A 26670-nucleotide genomic window follows, 5' to 3' on the forward strand; every position below is an offset into this window, starting at 1 on the left:
GTAACCTAATCTAATCCAATCCACATTTCTTCATCTTCTCTTAAGACTGTCATATAGAGTTGGCTAAATACCTCATTTAAATAAAACTAAATCCAAGTTGAATATGACTTTTGCAAGATTTATTATTTTTTATTAAGATGTATTATTATTAATTTGGTAAGTTTTTTTTAAAAACTAAAAATATTGGTTACTTGGCATGACTTGACTTTGTTCCAGTGCACGGCCCGCCCAACTGAATTACATGTTTCTTATCTATGGAGCCAAGGCTCTTACTTTATTTCTCACAGCATTCAGTAAAGTATTTTGCACACAATAAACACTCACAAAACGTTAAATAAATAAAATAATATTTTGAGTGTGCGCATAACTCATCCAACAAAAAATCTTCATTGAGAGGCTTTATGTACAATTTCCTGGAACTATCTCTTTTCAGAATATCTCCTATCACCAATCTAACTTCTCTTGGCTTTAATAACTTTTGGCACTTCCCACTCATATGAGACTCATATATCCGACATTTATAGCAAGAAAAAAAATTCCTTTTCCTCATTATAAATAACCTCTTTATGTCTATGGGAATTGAATATATACTAAGTTATCCAATGGGTTTGGCCCAGATATGGAGACACTGCTGATGGTGCATGACAAAAGAACAAATTAACGTCACCTGCCACGATCATAATGAATTCCCAAAATGAGTCATAGTATCCACTAAGTTACAAATGGCAAGAAATGTAAGTTTAACCTCTGTTTAGCCCCCAGGCAAAATTGATGCTGTATTAAAATACTCCAATATAAGCTTTTTCATATCACTCTATCAAATACTACATGACACGCTAATGCATAGCCAGCAGAAGTGAATTTCTGATAACACCAGGTCTAGTAAATGGAGCCTGAGAATACTTTTCTTATCAAAATCCAGAGCTCTTCAGTGGGCTTATGATACAATAAAGTCACTTATAAATATAGGAAAATATCAGCAGTGATTATGGGATTCTTTCCAATTATGGATTTCCTGATCCTTGAATTAAGACTTCTTTGGCTGTAAAATGAAGCAGACTAACACATTCAGACTATGTCTATCAATATTTCTGGGCTGGAAAGCTCATGTAATTCCAGGATTCTTGGTAAGCTGTCTGACTCTTTTACTGGCAGAGTCGTCTTTCAGAGTGAATTTATTATTTAAAGATGATTGCTTATTTTCTATTAAAGTAATCTTCCATTTTCTACCCATGTTGTAGTTTTTTGTTAAGGAAAAAAACAAAACAAAACAGGGAAATTATGGTATCTGAATGAGTATGTGTTTATCCGTGCTATTCTTTGGAAACTGAAAGCCAAAGGATTCTAATGTGGTATTTTTGTAATCTGAACATTTTTCCCATTTGTCTGAGGCTTATTATGTTTATCTGTGGATAACTACTATAATATTTTCAGTACTACTTATTAAAACTCATCTCCTGAAGTCTTGCTCAACATTGCTAATTAACTTCTTCATTACCATAAGCATGCTGCTAAGCCACACTACTGTCATAAAATTTTTAAATGAATAAACAAAATCATGTAATATAAACAATGATACAGCTGCTCATTGTTTATACAGCTCAGCAAATAATGGCCAAGTGCTACAGACTGAATCAGTGAATATTATTCCTTCTCATTAATGGAAAAAGAAAGGAATCTAGTATAAGCTGAGTATGTCAAAATAGCAGGGAGCTCACATATTTAGGATGCAGCCAGCGTTGCATCTCTGCCTATAGTACCCATCGATACCCTGCCAAATGATAACTATGTCCTACTCGTTCCATTTCAAGCAGTATAGTCAGTCCACTTTAACACTAAAATGAATTGCTTTGAAATTTAAAAGGATCAATTCCATCACATATTCATTCTAATTAATTTAAGATCTTGAGTACAGAGCTGGACACAAAATTAAGAATTCAGTAAGTATTTGTTGACAAAATGAATTATGTAAAATTTTTAGCCGTATTATATAAAATAATTAAGGAAATCTAAAAGGCCTCTGAATTATCTCAAAGAGAATATACTTAGAATCTAAAATCAGAAATCATGATAGCTATTAGTAAAACAAGATTTTTAGATTTTCCATCTCTTAGATTTTCCTTTTTCCTATAGTTTAGAAATGCAAAAAACCCCAAGGCTTGTGTGAGGCTTCATATTATTTTATTGCTTTTACTATTTCATATTATTTTAAACAGGAAAAATAGCAGAATTGCCTTACATACTAATCGGAATAGAGTACAGTCAAAACAAATAAATCAAACTTCATGCAACAAGAATGAATGACTGTATTTTCAGCTCTAAATCAGGGGGATGGACGGTGTAAAATTAAAATAATTAGAGGAAACTGAACAAAAAAATCTTTGGAACAAACAACTACTATTTACCCTAGTCAATAAGCCAAATATTTCTAGGGATAACTCTAATAATAGATATTTTTTAAAAGGCGAAAGGAAAATTTAACATAAAGTTTTTCATAAAAATAGTTATTTCCTTTAGTGGAAGAGAAATTCCATGCACAATTTTAATTTAAAAATTAAAATGATATAAAATTTTTGAGTGCCTTTTAAGCATATCAGCATATGTAATTCAACAGGTTCACATTTGAAAACATGCTTTTAAATTTTACATTCTTATTAGTTCAAAGACACTAGATGTTTCTGTCTTAAAAGAGAAAAATGAGAGCAGCAGGGGGCTGCACCAAACAAAGATTACACATCAGCCTGATTCAGGATGGGCACGTTTTCTGCATCCACTCAGATCTCAGCTGGCAAATCTGAGTGCCATTCATGCTGGCCTTGAATAGCCAGAATAAATGAACAGTCAGAAAGAGTGATCGGACTCAGGCAGCAAAATAGCATTTCAAAACAGCTTGTCATCTGTCCATGTTTACAAAAGTCAGTGGGAATGGACAGAAGAAGGAACTATCATGTATTCCAGACTATGTGTTAGTATACTTGTAAAATTATAAGCAAAAATGAAAATTTCAGAATTCTACCTCACTTTTGATTATGAAACAAAACTTAGCCTTAAATTAGAATATGGAAGTTTGAGGTATTGCTCACGGTTAAGGATGGGATTATACTGGTTGCTACATTCCTTCAAATATAGTGACAGGTCTAATTTGTTTTCCTGCACATTTTTCACCTTTTTTGTTTGTTTGTTTGTTTCCCAACATATGATTAGACCATGAGTGGTTGGGAGGCACTGCATGATTGCCTAGAGTCTCATTGCTCTTCTCACTGTGTTAATTTATTCCAGCTATTCAAGGTGAAGATGAATGGCATCTTGCATTGCTAGGACAAGCCTGAGAGGGGATGTGTCCATCCTGTATCAGGCTGCTGTTCTTTTCTGTCAACCACACAGGTAGTAATTCTATGAGGATACAAAACAGGGTCATTTAATAAAACAAAGTGATGCATTTCACCGCCAGAACAGCCTTAGCCCAGAGAGGAAGTAGAAAGTATGAATCGCTCCACAGATTCTTAATGCATTAAGATAACGTTCCTGCTAAGATATAAATTTTATTTAAACCTTAGGGAATCTAGAGTAGTGATTTTTTCCAAACCCAGAATCATCTTTAAAATATACTATCCCCACGCCTCACTGTGCATACTAAATCAACATTTTAGGGCTGTGATTTGAAAGAGACAGGAAATCTGCATTTTAACATGCTCCCTCAGTGATTTTTACAGCCTCTTTGCAGGAGTCATCAGATAGGGGATTGGGAAACACTTAAAGGCAATCAACAAATATCACAGAAATTTAGAAAGCAAAAAAAAAAAAAAAAAAAAAAAAGTTTAATGTTTTTAATTATACTCCATAGTGTATACTAACCTAGTATATACAACCTAGGGGTTATGGCTTACACAGTAATTCTCAAATTTAGCAGCCTATTAAAAATAGATTACTGAGATTCACCCTCAGAGTTTCTGATTTAATCTGGGGTGAGATCTGAGAATTTGCATTTGTAACAAGTTCCTGCTGGACTACGCTTTGAGATCCATTATCCTATATAACTTAGGAATCACTTGCCTATAACATGTTTGCACACACTTAAGTTCTATTACACAAAGAAATATAAAAAGAGGCTTTAATTCACCAAAGTATTTAAACCCACTGTTCACTAGAACAAAATTATTTGCCTCCCAAAATAACTACATAAAATTGCAGCAAAACACTCTAATACTTTCACTATGAATGGTTTTTAATATCATTATACCAAGGTAAAAACCATTAGTGCTCTTCCTTCATCAAAAATATTCATTGGATATCTTATTTTAATGGTTAATGTCTATGTTCAATAAACATACTTACCTACTTCTTTCTAGAAAATATAAGCATGAACATAAAAAGGGCATAGTTGTATAAATAAAAAAATAATATTGAAAGTTTCAGATGGGCAAATTTATCTGCTTTATTGTCAAAGCTAAAAGCAAAATATTTAAGTTTCATCTGATTAGAATGGTTGACTCTCTTTTCATTCAAATTCAATGTGGGTATATTTAAACTCATGGTTGTCTTTTTATGTTTTTGCCTTTTCAATTTTTATCCTTACAAACAACTGGTGAAAACTGATGCTTTAAAAGTTTAAAAGTCAAAATTGACAGAAAGTACCACTAAACCAAATAATATAATGACTCTAGTCAAGGGGTAGAAGCAAAGTTTCTAGGAATGCCCAATACTTTTAAGAACTACAAATTTTCTTCCTTAGCAAAGAAAAATAAGCTAGAAATGGAGTAAGGCTCCTCTCTTACAGTTTCATTCTCTCAGTAAGACTATGGCAATTTCTTATTTGTGTGTCCTAGTCACAAGGGGGTGGGAATTAGGTAGTTGGGTAATTGTCCTGAACACAATTAGAAGGCCTTTTTACATTCCATCATAGAATTCTAAATAGCTTATTGTTACTCTAGTCATGTGGAATATTAGCTTAATTTTCAGAAATTTATTTCAAATATTTCAGAGACTTAACATATTCACTAAAGAAATTTGGGAAAACCCAGAAAAGCTCAAATCTGAACCATTAAGAAACTAACTATCATTAAAACTCTGGATCCTCAGCTTGTTAAAAAATGTACTAGGTATAATGAATAGGCCTATTCTACATAAATCATTTTTAAAAAACTTTTAAAAAAATTTTCAAACATAAGCAATAGTAGAAAAATGTATAATGACCTAAATTCCAAATCATTTAAACCTGCTTTCTAAGAAAAATTAGCAATACATAATGAATATTTCTGATATAATTAAATATTCTTACGTCACATAACTTTTTTAGTTGTACTGCTGAGGCATTTAATAAGTGATCTAATAATTGTATATAAGTTTAATGGGAAAGTACAAATCAATATATTCAAGAAGAATACATGTATTGCTTAGGGAAAAAAGCTCTCACGGAAAGAATTTGCACAGAAATAACTATGGAACTCTTTTTTTTTTTAATACAGAGTAATTGTATCACAGAAATTACATTCAGTTTAAATGAATTCATGTAGTTCTTTTATGTAATTAAAATATTATAAAATTATACTCTGTAAAGGTACCTTTTATTATGCACTATATTCATTGCACAATAACATACAATGCTATCTCTGTACTCTATACGGATATATTTTTAAAAACTCACTATATTTTATAAACTACTAAAGGAGTTTCAAAAATAAGTTTGACTATATTTAATTTTTACTTTAATAGATGATTTTAGACTCTAACCCCTATATACAATTCAACTCCACTAGATAATTATTTTTTATATTCCTTATGTGATATTCTGTCCTGAAATTCAATACTTTCATGGCACTTATCTCTTAAGATTAACATCTTTTTCAGTTGTATAACTAAGAGACCTAAAACCTCCACCTTAATTCACATATGTCTTCTAGTTCACCATTCAGTTTAGAAAATTTTAGCTTTTCCATGCTTGCAAAAACTGGAGACTTGAACCTGTGTCATGGCATTGTAAATTCTTAACTTTGGAACATGATCAGCTAACTCAGTAGTCCTGTTCATCCCCTGAAGTACTTTGCCATGTTCCTGAAAGCTGAAAAATTATTGTTATACCAAAAGCTGTTATAGGAATCCAGAATATATGAATCTATTCATACTCAGGGGGAAAATTCAGTGAAGGAGGTATAAAAATACTTTTAAAGCAATTAAATTCTCAAGAATTGTTTAATGTGCACAGTGGCTGAAACACATAACAGCTACTATTATGTCACACTCAGAATTTCAGAGTAAAATTTTCCTTTTCTGACGAGAGGGCTTCTTTTACTAACCATGTCATGATTTCTGAGAAAGAGTTAAAGGAGTTAAAGGTTGTTGGTACTTTGGCAAATCATAATCCTGGCTTCTTTAAGTTATTACAGCCAGCTTGAGACCAAATGGAATGCTATTACTAGAAAGAGTACATTCCAGTATAAGATCTTTTCTTACTTATCATTTCATGGTACCAGTACTTAACTTAGTATATTTCTTTCTAAGGAATAACTGATCACATAATGTTTCCTTCTACCTTCAACACTGACCAGGGCTTTTAATATATCTGTGCCAGCAAAGATAGATGTCACATTCATGTCTCCTATTCCAGCTGCTTATTAGTCACTTGGGCAACCACACACAAACCTTGCTCTCTATGCACACATGTAAGAAAGTTTCTCCAGTGAGCAAACCTAGAAGTGGATTTGCTAGTATATAAGATATGCCAATCATGTAGACATGGGCTCTACTAGATATTGCCAAGTTTCTCTCAAAAGGGGTTAACAACAATTTATATTTCAACCAGCAAGGTATAAGTATTCCATACTTTGTCTTTAATTTTATCTTTAATCACTTGAGGTTATTTCTTAAATCAATCTTGGAAAATTAACATTTTTAAATGCATGCCCTTTCATCACCTTCCCTTTGAAGAAAGGGAACTCATTCATTTCTTGTCCATTTATTTTTAGGAAAAAAAAATTATTTCCCTCATTCTTTGCCTCACTAACTCCTTTCTTTTCTTTCTTCGTTTTACTTTTTCCCCATTTTTCTAATCTTGCTCATAGATAGTAACCATAATAGTATTGCTAGCAAAACATCTGGATTAAGAAAATGGAAATAAGTAGAAATAAATCTAACAAAGAGCCAGTCCCCAAAGCTCTAAAGTCTTTTATTTTTATTTAATTTATTTTTATTTTTATTTTTTTAACATCTTTATTGGAGTGTAATTGCTTTACAATGGTGTGTTAGTTTCTGCTTTATAACAAAGTGAATCAGCTATACATATACATATATCCCCATATCCCCTCCCTCTTGCATCTCCCTCCCACCCTCCCTATCCCACCCCTCTAGGTGGTCACAAATCACCGAGATGACCTCCCTGTGCTATGCAGCTGCTTCCCACTAGCTATCTATTTTACATTCGGTAGTGTATACATGTCCATGCCACTCTCTCACTTTGTCCCAGCTTACCCTTCCCCCTCCCCATGTCCTCAAGTCCATGCTCTACGTCTGCATCTTTATTCCTGTCCTGCCCTTAGGTTCTTCAGAACCTTTTTTTTTTTTTTTTTAGATTCCACACACATCTGTTAGCATACGGTCTTTTAAATTGCTCAGAATTTCCGCAAAAGTTTCTAAGTCTTCTAATCCTCCAATAGGTAAATCTGTTTCTTCAAGCATTTCTAGGAACAGGAACACACACACACACACGCACACACACACACACCCCCCACATCAAACCTATGCACCATTATATCATATTCTATTGTATGTTTGTGTGTATTATAATTTTTCCCACTGTAAATATAAACCGTTTCAGCTTCATGACTTAGTCAAATAGACCTGGGCTTCTTTGAAACCCACATCTACATTTATCAACTGGGTTTCTCTGGACAGATGATTTTACATTTCTGAGTCCTATTTTCCACATCTGTACTTCATAGCATTTTTTTTAAGCGTTACGGCATGTGTGTGAAACCCAGTACAATTTGGAGGGGATGGCAGGTGCTTTTTGTGTGTGTGTGTGTGAAAACGGAAGTGATCTGGAACCATTTCTTCAGTTCTCCAAAGTCCTCTCCAGAAACACCTGCAGCTCCTACATCCTACACCATCCTCCTGACAAGACCGCTGCACCCCTACTTTACTAGAGCAGGTCTTGGCCGGGGACAGGGGGAGGGGAGTACCCAGCAAAGCAGTGGAGACTGCTCACTCTCAGGCTTCAGCCAAATGAGACCAGAGACCCAGGTGAGGAAGGCCTGCCCGTCTGCCGGCCACCCTGTTGTAATACGCTGATACTGTTTCATACACTGATACTGTTTGCCAAGCACTGGAGCGAGGCGCATGCCAAGGAGGGCCCTCCACCCCACTGCCCAGATGGCCAGATGCAGGGCAGAGTGCAGTAGGTGCTTTATAACACTAGCTGCTGTTTGCTTGTCCTTATTCTAAAGGAGTTTGATGTGGCCGTGCTGCTTTGCGTTTGCTACTTCATTTTACCTGCTTTGCTTATATTCTACTACCTGTACATTGCCTTCCTGCTTTTCCCTTGCTCCTTAGCTATGGCACCTGTATTCTTTTTAATTACTGATTGGAGGCAACATGACATAGCAGAAAGTGAGACTAACATTCTAACTGTAACTCTGGACTATGTATGTGACATCTGAGTTATTTACCGTCTCTGATCCTAAATTTCTTTATCTGGAAATGAGAATAATGTTTTCTTTGCATGATTTTTATTAGGATTCAATTTGGCAATCTATGTAAAAGGCCAGAAAAGAAAGCACTCCACAAACAGTAGCTAATAAGTACTACTATTTTCTGACACCCCTCCCCCTTCCTCTTTCTGTTTCTTCTTATTTGTCTTCACTATTCTGTAAACTCCATGAGGGCAGGGCCAATGCCTGCCCTGTTCACAGCTGTAACCACAGAGTATAGCACAGTGCTTGACCTCAGCTACCTAAAGCCAAGTCTCTTGAGTAATGAAAGGAAGTAAGGAAGGGAGAAAGAAGAGAGAAAGAGAGGAAGAAAGACCTATCAATCAATCATTGGACTTCTGACTTAAGCCCAGTCTGGCTCCCTGCTTCTGCTTTCTGCAGCAGGTTTGATTTTGTGCCTGAGTTTCACTTTTCACCTTTGACCTTATCTTAATATTTCCAACTCCACTTTCAAGCTTCTTCTCCACAAACAGGTTGAAGGATTTATTTTTTTGTATCAAAATAAAAAATGAATTTTCAGAAACCCCTTCCCCACTATAATCACTATTTGTCTCAGATTTCTCTCAGTGGGTTTCTCTATAAAATATAAAAGTCTCTTTTTTTGTTTAATATGTAAATATGTATACTATATAGCAAAATTATCATAGATTTTGAAATTTTGTTTTCAAAAATTTTAAAAGTTTATGATTTTATATTTTTATTGAACAAAGTATTTTTAAGTGCCATTTTCTCTCAAAGGCAAAATTTTCTTCAGAAACATTTCTTATTTTAAAAATTAGCATAAGAGATAATTCTAAGTTATGAAATCAACAAATACCTAACTTCACTTGCATTTGTATATTTTTGGTAGAATTGTTTTTTCTAACATTAGCTTTAAAAATCCAAATTTTAAGGCTAAAATATTTCAGTCACATGACACTTCAGAGAGAAAGTACTAGATAATTTTAATTTGTATTTTCATTGGGGTAAGTGGATGCATAGAGTTTGGCTATGAATTTGTATTACTGAAGGGAATTAAGAGAAACAGGCAAGTTCTTATTAAGCAAACAAAAAAGATATTATCCATTTGTTTTCAGCGAAATCTGACATGTCTCATCCCATAAAATTATACAACATGGTAGATTATTCAGGTAATTTAGGTATCTTAAATTTTTGGTCATTAATCATTATTATCTGAGAATTTAGCTCTGTGGTGGAAAGTAGTTATTAAGAGGGAAATACTCTTCTGCTTAAATTCATATTTTTGCTTGGCAACCCTATTCTAAGGTATTTGTTCATTGTCTAAAATTAAAAAAAAAACAGAGAAATAAAGCAAATGTCAGAGTTTGCTATATAATAAAGTTAATTCTCACTTATTTGTGTTAATATGGATAGAAGCAGAGTATTCTAAAGTGGAACCCCTCGATAACCAGAAATCCCATTATAATCACTATTGCCAACCCTGACAAGATGTGCTAATAACGAGCAGCCAAACTATTTCAGTTCCACCTGCCTGCCCTCTGGTGGATGTGCTAATGAGCAGTGAAATGGCTACAGAAAAGACAGCTGGTGTGAGTGGGAAGCTTATTCACAAGTAAGTCATCTTTTATGACTGTGAGCTACATGTAGAAATAATCATGATTACTGTCCTAATAATTATACATTTATCAGGGACATCACTCTGTAGGAAAAAAAAATTAATAAGTTAGTAACATTTGTGAACCTTGCAGCTTGTCTCCTTTATTAGGAGGGTCACCTAGATGTGGGATGAATGGCTAACACCGGGCTCAGCTGTACAAAGCTGGGATCAGCTGTACAAAGCAGGGCTCAGCTGTACAAAGCCAGGTCCAGCTAGCTGTACTTTGTACAGGACTGCGATGTTGATATTCAGAGCCCGAAAAGCAGAAGGTGTTGTTCTAGGAAAGGTTTAGCCTTCAATTATGAAGAAGAAAAATACAAGACATGTAAAAACAAACATAAGAGAATTCAGCTGATGTTAAGTGGCAATGGAATAGCTATTGCAAATTTTGCAAGTTTTGGCTGTGCTCCCTCAAAAATCACCAGCAGCAATGCCCTTCAGGCAGCAGCTGTCACTACAGGCAATGAAGAAGCATTGGAGAGAAAAAGAGAGGGCTCCTCTGCAGACAGGCAAACAGATGATGCATAAAAATACAGACCTGGATGAAATTAGCAACAAGTAGCTATTTTTTTCTTTCTGTAAAGTTCACTCAGCTACTAAGATAGATGTAGAGACAATGTGGCATCTCAAGTGGAACTGTGAAGCAATCATAACCCATACACTGAGGACAAGTTTGATTTAAAATCCCACTACTTTCAGGCTCTATTTTGTGACTAGGGTGCAACATATTTAACTAAATCGTTCAGGAAGCAGATTCAGCTACTTATTACACACGTGACAGTTTCGAAATGTTCAAGATTCTCTGCCCGGCACTCACATTACTCAGCTGTCAAAGTAAAGGGCTCAGATATATGATGTGAAAATTACATTTTAACGAGGTGTCATGTGTGTTTAAAGTTCTTATTCATCACTACATAGCCACAGCTTTTACTGGAGACACAGATGCACTTAATTAGCATATTATAAGGACAGAAGGTTCAACCTTATCTGCATTGTTAAACTGTTATGTGTAGGCTTTTTGTTGTGGTTTTAGAGTCTACTATCTATACAAGAATGATTACATTTACATAACCTCAAATGGCTTTCAAGAAAATGTGGACTGTATTTGGGAAGCAGAAGAGCAGGCACCAGACAGTAGCTACAGGTCCTTATTATTTGTGGTTCATACTGACTGCTTGATGTGTTTCACTAAACCTCAACCAATAGATTTTTAGATCTGTTAGACACACTAATTGCAGACAATTTTTGGCTCTGGGCTTCTCTGTCTATTCTTATAATCAACCTGAGCCTACTTCTTCTTCCTTCAGTAGGAAAGAGTGGAAAATATTTGTATATTTGACAAGGAAAGTTTAGATTATTCAGTGGACACTTCAGAAACAAAATGGAAGAGTCAAAGCGAATACCTCACATCTCCTGTTTATCAATGAATAATGAACTCAGCACGAGGTGGTTTAGGAGAAAGAACTCAAGAGTGAAAGTCATTCAACACCAGTTAACTAAAGGCAAGTAAAGCAACTATTTAATTCCCTCACACCGGATATATCAGGACATCAGGTAGGATTTTAGAATTATGATGCTGACATGAGAATCACTCAAATAACTTGTGAAATAGCTAAGTATTGTTTGGAGGTTTTTAATGTGTATCTTACAAAAGATAGCCAATTGGAGGCAGTGATGAATGTATAGTTTTATCGTATTTTATAAGACAGGAAAAAGGCTCAGTTACAAGTACGTTTGAGAAAAATTCTAGATTTGCTAGTTCTCTGCTCAGAAAAAAAAAATAGCACTTTCATATTTACTTTATCCTCAGGTGCTAATGCTTACAGGCATTTTTGATACTGGTGTCCAAAACCGAATCAATCACCTGTTCTGCAGACAAAATGTATTTTCAAAGGAACACACTTATGCACTTGAATACACTTTCTATTTTCTCTAAGTTGAAAAAATTCCTGTAATTCATTAACCGAAAAGTTTGAGAATATGTTCCGAAAATAAAATTCATTGAACAGTTGTTCACTTTCTTTCCCATTGTAAATACTGACTAATTTCTCTCATTATTTCTTCTGGAAGAAAGTGCATTAGGTGTTAAAGTGCTTTGGCCTTTTTAACAGATGAAACTTCCTTTAGGTTACCAAATATCGCTACAATCTGAGTGAAGAGGAGAAGTAGTTATGGGTGGTGTGTGGGGAATAAATGGGGTGACATAACACTTCTAGATCATAGGAGTGCATGGCAAACTGTGAAGAGGACTACCTGAGAAGCATACATGTAATCTTAATAAAACAAATGTTAGGACTAATACTCCCATTCCCATAATATGCTGAATAAGAAGGTTTAATATATATATATATAATAATTCATTTATTTATTTCTTAAATTATTCAACAAATCTTGACACAGTATGATTTCACCATTGAAAAATAGAGGCAATTGTTTGGAGTGCAGATCTATGGTAATTATCTAATCATGAGAACTACAAATTAGATTTGCATCTGGAGAGTGTCTGGCACATGGGGATACTGAGATCACTTATGTCAAGTGAATGCATCTAGACACATAGCTTCAGTAGGCATACTTTCCACTACTAGTGTCATGGAAGAGAGCATGAATCTCAAGTTGGGCTGCATTTTAATAGCTGAGTAATTTTTAAATAAATTATACAAGCTGTAGTGCCTTAAGCCCCTCAATCAGATAATATGGATAATAATGGTCCTTGTAGGGTTGGCATGTAGATTTTATGTTAATTTTGCTATGCCTATTACATATATCATAACAATAATCTTCCGAGATAGGTATTATTTTTTTTCCATTTTATAGTTGAGGAAACTAAGACCAAGAGGCTCAGTAGCCTGCCTATAGTCAAACAAGCACCTGAGGCAGAATTAAAACACAAGTCCTTCAGGCTCCCAGACCCATGTTCAGAAGCAGTATGCCACCTCCATGTATGCTTCACCTGAGGATTTTTATACATCTGAGAGAACATATTTGTCTCAACTTCTAACACCCAGAACTTTTAATTTACAGAATAGTAATATTCAGTAGAAGTAAAACACAGATACCTCTTTACATAAAAACTTCAAAAGTGTGACTTTTCAGTGATTAGAGCTCAGCTGAAATCAGAGCAAAAATACTCAGCTTGCTTCCAACAGACAGCAACAGAAAATATACTATAGATCTATGGACTTAGAATTAGTCTTTTTGACCCTAACATATTTATAGTGAGTTGGTTTCCATACATAGACACATAAGAAGATCCATAATAAGAATTCATTAAAGGGAATTTCTTTGAAAAATGTCAATGTAATTTATACTAAAGAGAAACACCCAGTTGAAACTTTGTGTAGAATAAGGTGAACAGCCTCCATTAATGCTAACTGAAATTCTCATATTCATGCATAAAATGTACACTTATTATTATTCTACACTTATGCTTTCTACCTCTAAACTGCTAAGTCCACACCAAAGTACTAGCTTTTTAATTTGAGCATTCATGCATGAAAATTGATTTTTCTTGTGATCATATATACAAATTTAATACAGCTGAAATCTCACTCTTTGCAAAACATAAGAGAGCTTCACTGTCATTTAAAAAGAGTGAAAACTGAATCTCCTGGCTTAAGTTAGGAATTTGTTTCAAAAGCTGAACTTCATCATTTTTCAGTGTTTGTCACTTTAAAAGCATGCTTTTAACAAATAGGAGCACTAGTACAAGTGGGCAAGATGGCTGATAATTTAACTCCCATAATCAAACAAACAAACAAAATTAAATGAGTGGTATAATTTTCCTATGTCCACAATTACAATGACATCATATATATGGATACACACATAATTTTATTAATGTACGTTAGAAATATTTTTTGGCAAGTCTCTAAATTCATGAGGCCATGGTATCATCTTTTTAAGGATAATTTATAAAAACTAAGCTAAGAATTTGCTTCAGTCCATCAAATCAAAACCTGGAATGCTAATTAATTTTAACCTATCTATTATTCTAAACAAAAATAATGCATGATCTTTCCAATAAATAAAATTAATATACGTTACTGCCCCTTATTCACGAACATTAAAAGACGGTGAGTTATATGTTATTCCTTTGGAGGCAATTAGAAATTACTCCAGTTACAATTAAAAGTCAAAAAAGGCTAAGAACCGCTCGTCAAGAGTTTTCACTGCCAAAATATGAATTTTGGTTTAAGAACATCACAGATCTGAAAGAACTGTCTTCCCAGAATATTCCAGATGATTTGCTTAGGTTTTTAATTGAAGGGTGTGTTGGATTGAGAAACCTTACCTGTACAGAGGTTAGCCAGGTCTACGAGATTTTTGAGAACTTAGTAAGGAGAAGTTGCTTCTGCTGCTGTTGCATATTAGGCTTCTCCTTCCACACAAAGCAATTCAACATAATATCAGCATTGCTGGCCATGGAAAGAATTGCTGTCACTCTTACAGGGATTAGAGAAAATGCCACCCAATTTGACATTCTATCACAGTGAGAAGTGGAAAGGCATTCATTCATTCATCCATTCATTCATTCAACAAAAAATTACTGAGCCTTTATTTTCTATATGCCATATATGACACTAGTGTCTAAGAAGGCAGAAATAATGGTCAGATGAAAAATAATAAAAATATGAGTAAGGCAAGATTACTGGCTCTATGGCACTTAGAATCTAATTGTATAAGAAGATATGTATATAGTGAAGTAAGTTAGTAAGCAGAATGACATGCTAGTAAAAGCAATGCAGAAAATAAGAAATATTAACATGTAAGCACTAGAAGAAAAAAATTAAACTATGAATTGCTATGTTACTATCAAAATTCAGACACCTATATCTTACTTTTCCATTATACTTTATCAGGATGAACAATATTATTGCTAGTTAAAATAATTTAACTTTAGACTAAGATAATTCTGCTCACTTGTGCAAATAGAAATATAAAAGATACAGCAATTTATGACTGTCTTTAAACAATATTAAAAGTAAACAGTATGTCCTAGAGAGGAAAAATACAATTTTAAAGAATGGGAATTAAAGCTTGTCTCATTTTTTTCAAAGCTGAGTTTTGCACTGCTGTTTCGTATAAAATTGAGATCTATTTTTTTGTCTGTATCAGTTATGAACATTTTTCTGTATGTATTAATTAGATACACTCAGACATGTGTACAGTCAAACCGACAATATTCCCAGTAGGGGTGGTCATATATGATGCTCTTGGTGAGTTGAATATATTGGTGCAGGCCTCCTGAAGAATTATATCAAGCCAACCCTTTGACATTTTCCAAGTGGAGAGCACTTCGCAGGGCATGTCACAGTTAATTAGATGGGATGGCATTCTATTTTTGCAAAGGTTTTGTGTACTTCACTACACAAAGAACTAAGTAGCTGATAATGAAAATGCCCTTCAAAGAAGGGCTGAAGGTTGGAGACTAGCTGCACAGAGGAGGAAGAGTCAGTTTCTTATGTCTATACTTTTTTAAAGTTGAAAGTGATTAACAGCAACGACGTTTTAGCTGAAAAGACAATGAATAACTTTCAATACACAGGCCAGAAGAAAGACCACAAAAGGATGTCTAATCAAAATATACAATCAACTTACTAAGAGCAAGTTGTAAATATTTCCCCTTAAAGTACCATCAAAAGTCAAACTTACCTGATCTACTATCCAGAGGTCCAAAATCCAAAGAATATTTCACGACGTGATAGTTATTCCATACATAAAGAAGGTTGTCCCTGGGATTGTAATCCACAGCTGCTATGTACTGGTAGGAATTGGGAAAGGGTACATCCACCAAACTATCCTTACTTTGGTCGGTGTTGTAAATGTAGTCAATCTTATTCCCTGTGGCCTCATTGTCATCATCCTCGTATACAGATTTGACCACATACAGAATCCCACATATCATAAATGCGTTGGAAGCTGACCTTTTATCATATGCAGTATCCCATGTCCCTTCAATCCGTAGGGTGTAAGGGTTCAACTGACTAATGACAATTTTACCATTGTTTTGTTCTGTTGCATAGATTACCCATAGCCCATTCTCATCCACTGCCAGGTCTATGTCAGATTTGCCTCCCCAACGGTAAGGGGAGGTATCATGGTAATTGGCGTTTGCTATGATAGCCTCTCCACTCTTTATCCTAGTCCGCAAATCAAACTTTACTATGTTCCTGGTGCGCTCTTTATTGAAGAACAAAGCTCCGTCATACACTACAAATCCTGTGCCATCCACCCTGTGAGGGAGCTTGTAGGTTGTAGTTGGCCTTCCAGCAATGAAGTCATCCTTGGATGAGTACTCAGTCAGGGTATCAGTCCTGTAGGGGGTCCAGGGCATATAATATATCTTGTCAGAAGCCTGCAGAGGGTCTTTGCACCATGCCCCAGATTGGTGGTCGGACTCAAACAAATGTTCACTCTGGTATACTCCTTTTAGTAGTCCAGGACAAAGAAAAACTGTTGGAAGGGAAAGAGTCAAAATAATAAATGTATTAATTTTAATATTTTGTCATATATTCTTATTTTTCACCAAATGGAATTCAACTCTAACAAGAAATACCCACCACCACTTAATTATTTTGCTGTATTCTTCTGAGAATATAAAGTAGTCTTCCACATTAATTTTGACATTTGTTCATAATCATTTTGATTTCATTTGCTAAAAAAATTTGGCCTTTTAAAGAGTGGCTGTGCTTTCCTTTGCTTTTTACCTTTGCAAGTGTGTTACAATAATTTTGGATATGCTATATATATAAATGTGACTTATGTCTATGTATTCTATAGACATATAGCAAATATAAATTTTTATATGTGATGGTTTTATATATCTTATTTGGAATTTTTAAAGATGTTGTTTTCATTCTGACACTATTAACTATTCTATACTTATTAAGAAGCATATGAAAATACAATAGTAATTAAAATATAATAATAAGGGAAAAGAAAAGCCCTGTAATACAGGCCACTGAGCCTTCTAGGAAAAAAGCTCTTAAAGCTGCTATAGCACACACAGAGCATGCAACCCACACAATTAAAAATGAGTGATGGATGGATATTGGAAGGAAAAAGAGAAAGGAAGAAAAAGAAAGGAAAGAAGGAATAAAGAAAGAAGAAAAGGTGAAAGGTTACAGAGAAGAACCCAAGATCTAGATTTTAATCAGTTAAAAATGTCCTGTTAAATACAGTAGTATTGGAACTTAAAAACATGTACCTTTTACTGTTACATGAGAAGAACATTAAAAAACAAGATTACTTGCTACAATATTTTGCTGCTCATACTTCAGACTGAAAATGGGCAGGAATTATCTGATTCAGTTGATTTTTAGTATGATTCAGTAGCACATCATATGAGTGGTGGTAAAAAAACAAAACTTGGCTGATTGATCTGTAATGAAGGGGCTAAAAAGCAATGTTTCCCAAAGGGAGGTCCTTGAAGCACCTGTTTTAAGTGTTTTGGCCACATATTACACAGAAAGAAACCAGGGATTCCTAGCCATATGTGTTTAAGAAATATCATATTAAACATAATATCAGGATTCTAATAGCTGAGGTACATTAGTGAATCTCCAAGATGGAAGTGGGGAGGGTGAGCAAATTTCACAAACTAATTTGATCATGGAACCCTTTCTACAGAGCCTGATGGGGCGTAATGTTCTGCTGAACCTACTATGGGAAACAGTGCTCCAATATTTTTGCAGAGCAAACACACTGAAAAATAATCATGCAGTCCACTGTTATGTTTGAAATGATTAGAAGTGTCTTGGGAGGAGAAATTAGGAAATCACAAGAAATTTGGATGTTGACCCATATTTTAATGATTAAAGTATTATTCTCTTGGTATTAGTGATTAGCTCTTTAACAACAACTATAAACCTACATCCAATGGAAAACAATCTAAGATGAAACTCAGCTAGGGTTTACAGATTATTAAAAAGGAAAGTACATTATTAAAATGCCCAAAGTTTTACTTTTGGAAAAATGAAAAGTTTAGGGGAAAAGTTAACTATCAAAATCTTCCATAGCAAGGATAGAGGGCCATCATCAAATTATACTCAATAATAAAACTGATTATTAGAAGAATTTCTCAGGATTCTAATATGATGTCTATAATTATAAAGGATGGGGAGGTATTATTGTCAAAATTGTATATAAACTTTATGTTAGTTAATAATCAGCCCTTGGTTACTAAAGCAATTTATTTTAAGGTATTTTAGAAAACCATCTCCCCTTTTCCCCTAATAGTTAAAAATTAAAGGAACAGGGGAACCACACCAGAGCTATGGAAAATTATCTAGTATAGAAATAAAAACAAATCTAAAGTAGTTACTATCCAAAACCATCTACCGTTTTCTAACTGCTTAAATAAAGAGGAATAGAATGCACGGTTGAAAATTTTACACTATTAAACTGTTTCAGGATTAAAAAAATCAAACCAGCACTGGTCAGTACAACAGACTAAAGTGAAGTTGAGCAGCAGAAGTAGTAAATAAATTTTCATAAAATAGATAAGAATTAATAACAAAATTATTTTAACTAGATGTTAAACTGTTAAATAACTTAGCCTATAAATAGTATATAATTTATGAAAGGTATTTAATTACCTTTTTGTTCCACTTCTATTGGAGAGAGAGAAGTAAAGAGAGAAAGGAGAAAAGAGAATAGATTAATGGTACGATATTGGCCAAGCACTTTTTATTCACCTCTTCCAAACTGAAAGTAAATAATTTATTTCACTCATACTTGCTTTATTGAACATTATGTTTTTTTAAAAAACCCATTCCTCTATAAAATTATTTTTTAAGAAACAATCACATTATAAGCTTAAAAATACAGTACAAACTTGGAAAAAATAAGGCAAAAGTTAATCAAGCTAAGACTGAATAAACATACCATTCCAAATTATAGACATAGGGAATACAATATTCATAATAATAACACAAATATTTTCCATTGGAAAGACAGGTTGGTAACTATACATAGAAAGCTTTCAGATAGCTGGGATAGTCTCATTTATTAAATATTATAGATTATATCACTATTTAACATAATAGTCTTGCTTTTTACCCATCTCAAGAATTGATCTCTTCAGAAGAAACTACTCTGTAATTCATTTCCTAAGGCCTAATATTTTCTATAACTTGTCAGTATTATGAGAAATGTACTTCATGGGATGACACATTAACAGGGAATGCTCTCATTCTGAATAAACATAATTAGAATCCTTATTGAAGAAAGTTCTATTCCTCCCATTCAATGATATTTTATATTATTGTGGAAAAATACTGTCTTTCAGAAAAATCTGTATCCAAAGGTTGATATAAATAATGAGCCACCTCCCCTGGGCTTTTCTGAAATTCTTAAGTGAGTCTTTCAACAAACTCTTAAAAGAATAAATTAGTATCCTCAAACACATTATGGTTATGTATCTTTCAAATTAGATTCCATTATTATTTTAAGATATTGACTAATACAAGTCATGGAAAATTCAGGGAAATTATAACATATTCATGAAACTCGTCAAGCAGCATCTTCTTTATCTTATAAACATCTGTCTCATTGGAGACAATTTGCCTAGATCACAAGAAAAAAAAAAAAAGAATCAATGGGAAAAAAGAGAGAAAGAGTCAGGAAAGAAGGGGTTCATAATGCAAACTTTGAAAAAAAATCACAGATTGCAAGTGATACAAATCTAAGATAATTTCAGTGGAAGGGATAAATTGAGCTACTATGCACAATAAATAAAACTACAGGAAATTTTTAAAACAAGGGAGAAATACCGTTTTGGATAGTTATTTTTAGGTGAGATTTTTGTGCATTGACCTAAGCTCATGTCTTCAATAGTTGGCAAAATCACACTCATTTCTCTCCATTGACTTCTTTTGAAAGCTCAGTATCACACGTGTTAGAAAACAAAAATGGTATATATGAAAAGTTATGCTTAGGAAGTTGTAAATGGGGTTATCGTTTTAAGATTCCTTATCTCATTAATTTACAAATCTTATCTTTAACAATATTTCTAGGACTCTTAAAAAAACTCTATGATACTCATACTGTTAAAATTTATCATCATTCTCAATTATGGATTTTTATCAAGTAACTGTAGTGTTCACTGGACTGTATGCCTCATTATAGGTCAGTTAAAAGCTTTACCTAAGAGATGCACTTCATGCTATGGCTAGATTACTAACAAACCTGAGTTCAGACTGACAACTAGAAGAAGCATAACTAAGCACCTTAAAAATTATTTAATCAGAGGAGCTTCAAGATGGCAGAAACACATCAGAAATATATCTACATGTGGAACAACTCCTACAGAACACCGACTGAACGCTGGCAGAAGACCTCAGACCTCCCAAAAGACATGAAACTCCCCACGTACCTGGGTAGGGCAAAAGAAAAAAGAAAAAACAGAGACAAAATAGGGATGGGACCTGCACCAGTGGGAGGGAGCTGTGTAGGAGGAAAGGTTTCCACACACTAGAAGCCCTTTCCCGGGTGGAGACTGCAGGAGGCGGAGGCGGGAAGCTTCAGCGCCACGGAGGAGAGTGCAGCAACAGGGGTGCAGAGGGTAAAGCAGAGAGACTCTAGCACAGAGGATTGGTACCGACCAGCACTCACCAGCCAGAGAGGCTTGTCTGCTCCCCCGCCGGGGCGGGCGGGGGCTGGGAGCTGAGGCTCGGGCTTCGGAGGTTGGATCCCAGGGAGAGGACTGGGGTTGGCTGCGTGAAAACAGCCTGAGGGGATTAGTGCGCCACGGCTAGCTGGGAGTGTGTCAGGGAAAAGGTCTGGACCTGCCGAAGAGGTAAGGGACTTTTTCTTGCCTCTTTGTTTCCTGGTGCACAAGGAGAGGGGATTAAGAGTGCTGCCTAAAGGAGCTCCAGAGACGAGCACGAGCCGTGGCTATCAGCACGGACACCAGAGACGGGCATGGGACGCTAAGGCTGCTGCTGCAGCCAACAAGAAGCCTGTGTGCAAGCACAGTTCACTATCCACACCTCCCCTCTCGGGAGGCTGTGCAGCCCACCACCTCCAGGGTCCCGTGATCCAAGGACAACTTCCCCGGGAGAACACATGGCGCACCTCAGTCTGCTGCAACATCATGCCGACCTCTGCCGCCACAGGCTCACCCCGCACTCCGTACCCCTCCCTCCCCGCTGGCCTGAGTGAGCCAGAGCCCCCGAATCAGCTGCTACTTTAACCCCATCCTGTCTGAGGGAAGAACAGACCCCCCTCAGGCGACCTACACTTAGAGGCGGGGCCAAATCCAAAGCTGAACCACAGGAGCTGTGTGAACAAAGAAGAGAAAGGGAAATCTCTCCCAGCAGCCTCAGAAACAGCAGATTAAATTTCCACAATCAACTTGATGTACCCTGCACCTCTGGAATACCTGAATAGACAATGAATCATCCAAAATTGAGGAGGTGGACTTTGGGAGCAACGATATATATACTTTTTTCCCTTTTTCTCTTTTTGTGAGTGTGTATGTGTATGCTTCCATGTGTGATTTTGTCTGTATAGCTTTGCTTTTTACCATTTGTCCTAGGGTTCTGTCTGTCCTTTGTTGTTGTTGTTGTTGTTCTGTTTTTTCTTTTTTTTTAGAATAGTTTTTAGCGCTTCTTATCATTGGTGGATTTGTTTTTTGGTTTCGTTGTTCTTTCTTTCTTTCTTTTTTTTTAAATTACTTTTTAAACATTTTTTTAATAATTATTTTTTATTTTAATAACTTTATTTTATTTTATTTCATTTTATTTTATTTTATCTTTTTCTTTCTTTCCTTCTTTTTTTTCTCCCTTTTATTCTGAACTGTGTGAACGACAGGCTGATGGTGCTCCACCTAGGCATCAGGGCTGTGCCGCTGAGGTGGGAGACCCAAGTTCAGGTCACTGGTCCACCAGAGTCCTCCCAGCTCCACGTAATATCAAATGGTGAAAATCTCCCAGAGATCTCCATCTCAACGTCAAGACCCAGCTCCACTCAATGACCAGCAAGCTACAGTGCTGGACACCCTATGCCAAACAACTAGCAAGACAGGAACACAACCCCACCCATTAGCAGAGAGGCTGCCGAAAATCATAATAAGGTCACAGGCACCCCAAAACACATCACCAGACGTGGAACTGCCCACCAGAAAGACAACATCCAGTCTCATCCACCAGAACACACACCAGTCCCCTCCACCAGGAAGCCTACCTAAGCCACTAAACCAACATTAGCCACTGGGGGCAGACACCAAAAAAAACCAGGAACTACGAACCTGCAGCCTGCGAAAAGGAGACCCCAAACACAGTAAGCTAAGCAAAATGAGAAGACAGAGAAAAACACAGCAGATGAAGAAGCAAGGTAAAAACACACCAGACCTAACAAATGAAGAGGAAATAGGCAGTCTACCTGAAAAAGAATTCAGAATAATGATAGTAAAGATGATCCAAAATCTTGGAAATAGAATGGAGAAAATGCAAGAAACGTTTCACAAGGAACTAAAAGAACTAAAGAGCAAACAAACAGTGATGAACAACACAATAAAGGAAATTAAAAATTCTCTAGAAGGAATCAGTAGCAGAATACCTGAGGCAGAAGAACGGATAAGTGACCCGGAAGATAAAATAGTGGAAATAACGACTGCAGAGCAGAATAAAGAAAAAAGAATGAAAAGAATTGAGGACAGTCTCAGAGACCTCTGGGACAACATTAACTGCACCAATATTCGAATTATAGGGGTCCCAGAAGAAGAAGAGAAAAAGAAAGGTACTGAGAAATTATTTGAAGAGATTATATTTGAAAACTTCCTAACATGGGAAAGGAAATAGTCACCCAAGTCCAGGAAGCACAGAGAGTCCCATACAGGATAAACCCTAGGAAAAACACACCAAGACACATATTAATCAAACTATCAAAAATTAAATACACAGAAAAAATATTAAAAGCAGCAAGGGAAAAGCAAAAAATAACCTACAAGGGAATCCCCGTAAGGTTAACAGCTGATCTTTCAGCAGAAACTCTGCAAGCCAGAAGGGAGCAGCAGGACATATTTAGAGTGATGAAAGGGAAAAACCTACAACCAAGATTACTCTAACCAGCAAGGATCTCATTCACATTCGACGGAGAAATTAAAACCTTTACAGACAAGCAAAAGCTAAGAAAATTCAGCACCACCAAACCAGCTTTACAACAAATGCTAAAGGAACTTCTCTAGGCAGGAAACACAAGAGAAGGAAAAGACCTACAATAACAAACCCAAAACAATTAAGAAAATGGTAATAGGAACAAACATATAGATAATTACCTTAAATATAAATGGATTAAATGTTCCAACCAAAAGACACAGTCTGGCTGAATGGATATAAAACAAGACCCATACGTATGCTGACTACAAGAGACCCACTTCAGACCTAGGGACACATACAGACTGAAAGTGAGGGGATGGAAAAAGATATTCCATGCAAAAGAAAATCAAAAGAAACCTGGAGTAGCAATTCTCATATCAGACAAGTAGACTTTAAAATAAAGACTATTACAAGAGACAAAGAAGGACACTCCATAATGATCAAGGGATCAATCCAAGAAGAAGATATAAAAATTGTATTAGCACCCGACATAGGAGCACCCCAATACATAACGCAAATACTAACAGCCATAAAAGGAGAAATCAACAGTAACACAATCAGAGTAGGAGACTTTAACACCCCGATTTCACCAATGGACAGATCATCCAAAATGAAAATAAATAGGAAACACAAGCTTTTAATGATACATTAAACAAGATGGAGGTAATTGATATCTATACGACATTCCATCCAAAAGCAACCAACACACTTTCTTCGCAAGTGCTCATGGAACATTCTCCAGGATAGATCATATCTTGGGTCACAAATCAAGCCTTGGTAAATTTAAGAAAATTGAAATCGTATCAAGTATCTTTTCTGACCACAACGTTATGAGACTAGATATCAATTACAGGAAAAAAATCTGTAAAAAATACAAACACATGGAGGCTAAACAATTCACTACTTAATAACCAAGACATCACTGAAGAAATCAAAGAGGATATCAAAATATACCTAGAAACAAATGACAGTGAAAACACAATGACCCAAAACCTATGGGATACAGCAAAAGCAGTTCTGAGAGGGAAGTTTACAGCAATACAGTCCTACCTCAAGAAACAAGAAACATCTCAAATAAACAATCTAACATTACACCTAAAGGAATTAGAGAAAGAAAAAAAAAAAAAACCAAAGTTAGCAGAAGGACAAAAATCATAAAGATCAGATCAGAAATAAATGAAAAAGAAATGAAGGAAACAATAGCAAAGATCAATAAAACTAAAAGCTGGTTCTTTGAGAAGATAAACAAAATTATGAACCATTAGCCAGACTCATCAAGAAAAAAAGGGAGAAGACTCAAATCAATAGAATTAGAAATGAAAAAGGAGAATAACAACTGACACTGCAGAAATACAAAGGATCATGAGAGATTACTACAAGCAACTATATGCCAGAAAAATGGACAACCTGGAAGAAATGGACAAGTTCTTAGAAATGCACAACCTTCTGAGACTGAACCAGGAAGAAATAGAAAATACAAACAGACCAATCACAAGCACTAAAATAGAAACTGTGATTAAAAATCTTCCAACAGACAGAAGCCCAGGACCAGATGGCTTCACAGGAGAATTCTATCAAATATTTAGAGAAGAGCTGACACCTATCCTTCTCAAACTCTTCCAAAATATAGCAGAGGGAGGAACACTCCCAAACTCATTCTACGAGGCCACCATCACCCTGATACCAAAACCAGACAAAGATGTCACAAAGAAAGAAAACTACAGGCCAATATCACTGATGAACATAGATGCAAATATCCTCAACAAAATACTAGCAAACAGAATCCAACAGCACATTAAAAGGATCATACACCATGATCAAGTGGGGTTTATCCCAGGAATGCAAGGATTCTTCAATATATGCAAGTCAATCCATGTGATACACCATATTAACAAATTGAAGAAGAAAATCCATATGATCATCTCAATAGATGCAGACAAAGCTTCTGACAAAATTCAACACCCATTTATGATAAAAACCCTTCAGAAAGTAGGCTTAGAGGGAACTTACCTCAACAAAATAAAGGCCATATATGGCAAACCCACAGTAAACATAGTCCTCAATGGTGAAAAACTGAAAACATTTCCTCTAAGATCAGGAACAAGACAGGGTTGCCCACTCTCACCACTATTATTCAACATAGTTTTGAAAGGTTTAGCCACAGCAATCAGAGAAGAAAAAGAAATAAAAGGAATCCAAATCAGAAAAGAAGAAGTAAAGATGTCACTGTTTGCAGATGACATGATACTACACATAGAGAATCCTAAAGATGCTACCAGAGAACTACTAGAGCTAATCAATGAATTTGCTAAAGTAGCAGGATACAAAATTAATGCACAGAAATCTCTTGCATTCCTCTACACTAATGATGAAAAATCTGAAAGTGAAATTAAGAAAACACTCCCATTTACCATTGCAACAAAAAGAATAAAATACCTAGGAATAAACCTACCTAAGGAGACAGAAGACCTAAATGCAGAAAATTATAAGACAATGATGAAAGAAATTAAAGATGACACAAATAGATGGAGAGATATACTATGTTCCTGGATTGGAAGAATTAACATTGTGAAAATGACTATACCACCTAAGGCAACCTACGGATTCAATGCAATCTCTATCGAACTACCACTGGCATTTTTCACAGAACTAGAACAAAAAATTTCACAATTTGTATGGAAACACAAATCACCCCGAATAGCCAAAGCAATCTTGAGAAAGAAAAAACGGAGCTGGAGGAATCAGGCTCCCTGACTTCAGACTAAACTACAAAGCTACAGTAATCAAGTCAGTATGGTACTGGCACAAAAACAGAAATATAGATCAACTGAACAGGATAGAAAGCCCAGAGTTAAACGGACGCACATATGGTCACCTTATATTTGATAAAGGAGGCAAGAATATACAATGGAGAAAAGACACCCTCTTCAATAAGTGGTGCTGGGAAAACTGGACAGCTACATGTAAAAGAATGAAATTAGAACACTCCCTAACACCATACAAAAAAATAAACTCAAAATGGAATAAAGATCTAAATCTTAGGCCAGACACTATAAAACTCTTAGAGGAAAACATAGGTAGAACACTCTATGACATAAATCACAGCAAGATCCTTTTTGATCCACCTCCTAGAGAAATGGAATCAAAAACAAAAATAAACAATGGGACCTAATGAAACTTAAAAGCTTTTGCACAGCAAAGGAAACCATAAACAAGACGAAAAGACAACCCTCAGAATGGGAGAAAA

At 35.3% G+C, this 26670-nt stretch overlaps 1 protein-coding gene across 6 annotated transcripts in view; it reads right to left on the bottom strand.

Annotated features, from left to right (window-relative positions):
- ADGRL3 (adhesion G protein-coupled receptor L3) overlaps window positions 1-26670 on the bottom strand; it is an 846510-nt gene that overhangs the window by 299375 nt on the left and 520465 nt on the right. For all 6 annotated transcript variants that reach the window (XM_057547223.1, XM_057547222.1, XM_057547220.1 and 3 more), the window contains one exon: window positions 15976-16776. In XM_057547223.1, coding sequence (XP_057403206.1) covers window positions 15976-16776 — 801 coding nt within the window. The remainder of the gene's footprint in view (window positions 1-15975; window positions 16777-26670) is intronic.

The sequence above is a fragment of the Balaenoptera acutorostrata genome, chromosome 5, assembly GCF_949987535.1.
Source record: "Balaenoptera acutorostrata chromosome 5, mBalAcu1.1, whole genome shotgun sequence".
NCBI classification, from domain to species: domain Eukaryota; kingdom Metazoa; phylum Chordata; class Mammalia; order Artiodactyla; family Balaenopteridae; genus Balaenoptera; species Balaenoptera acutorostrata.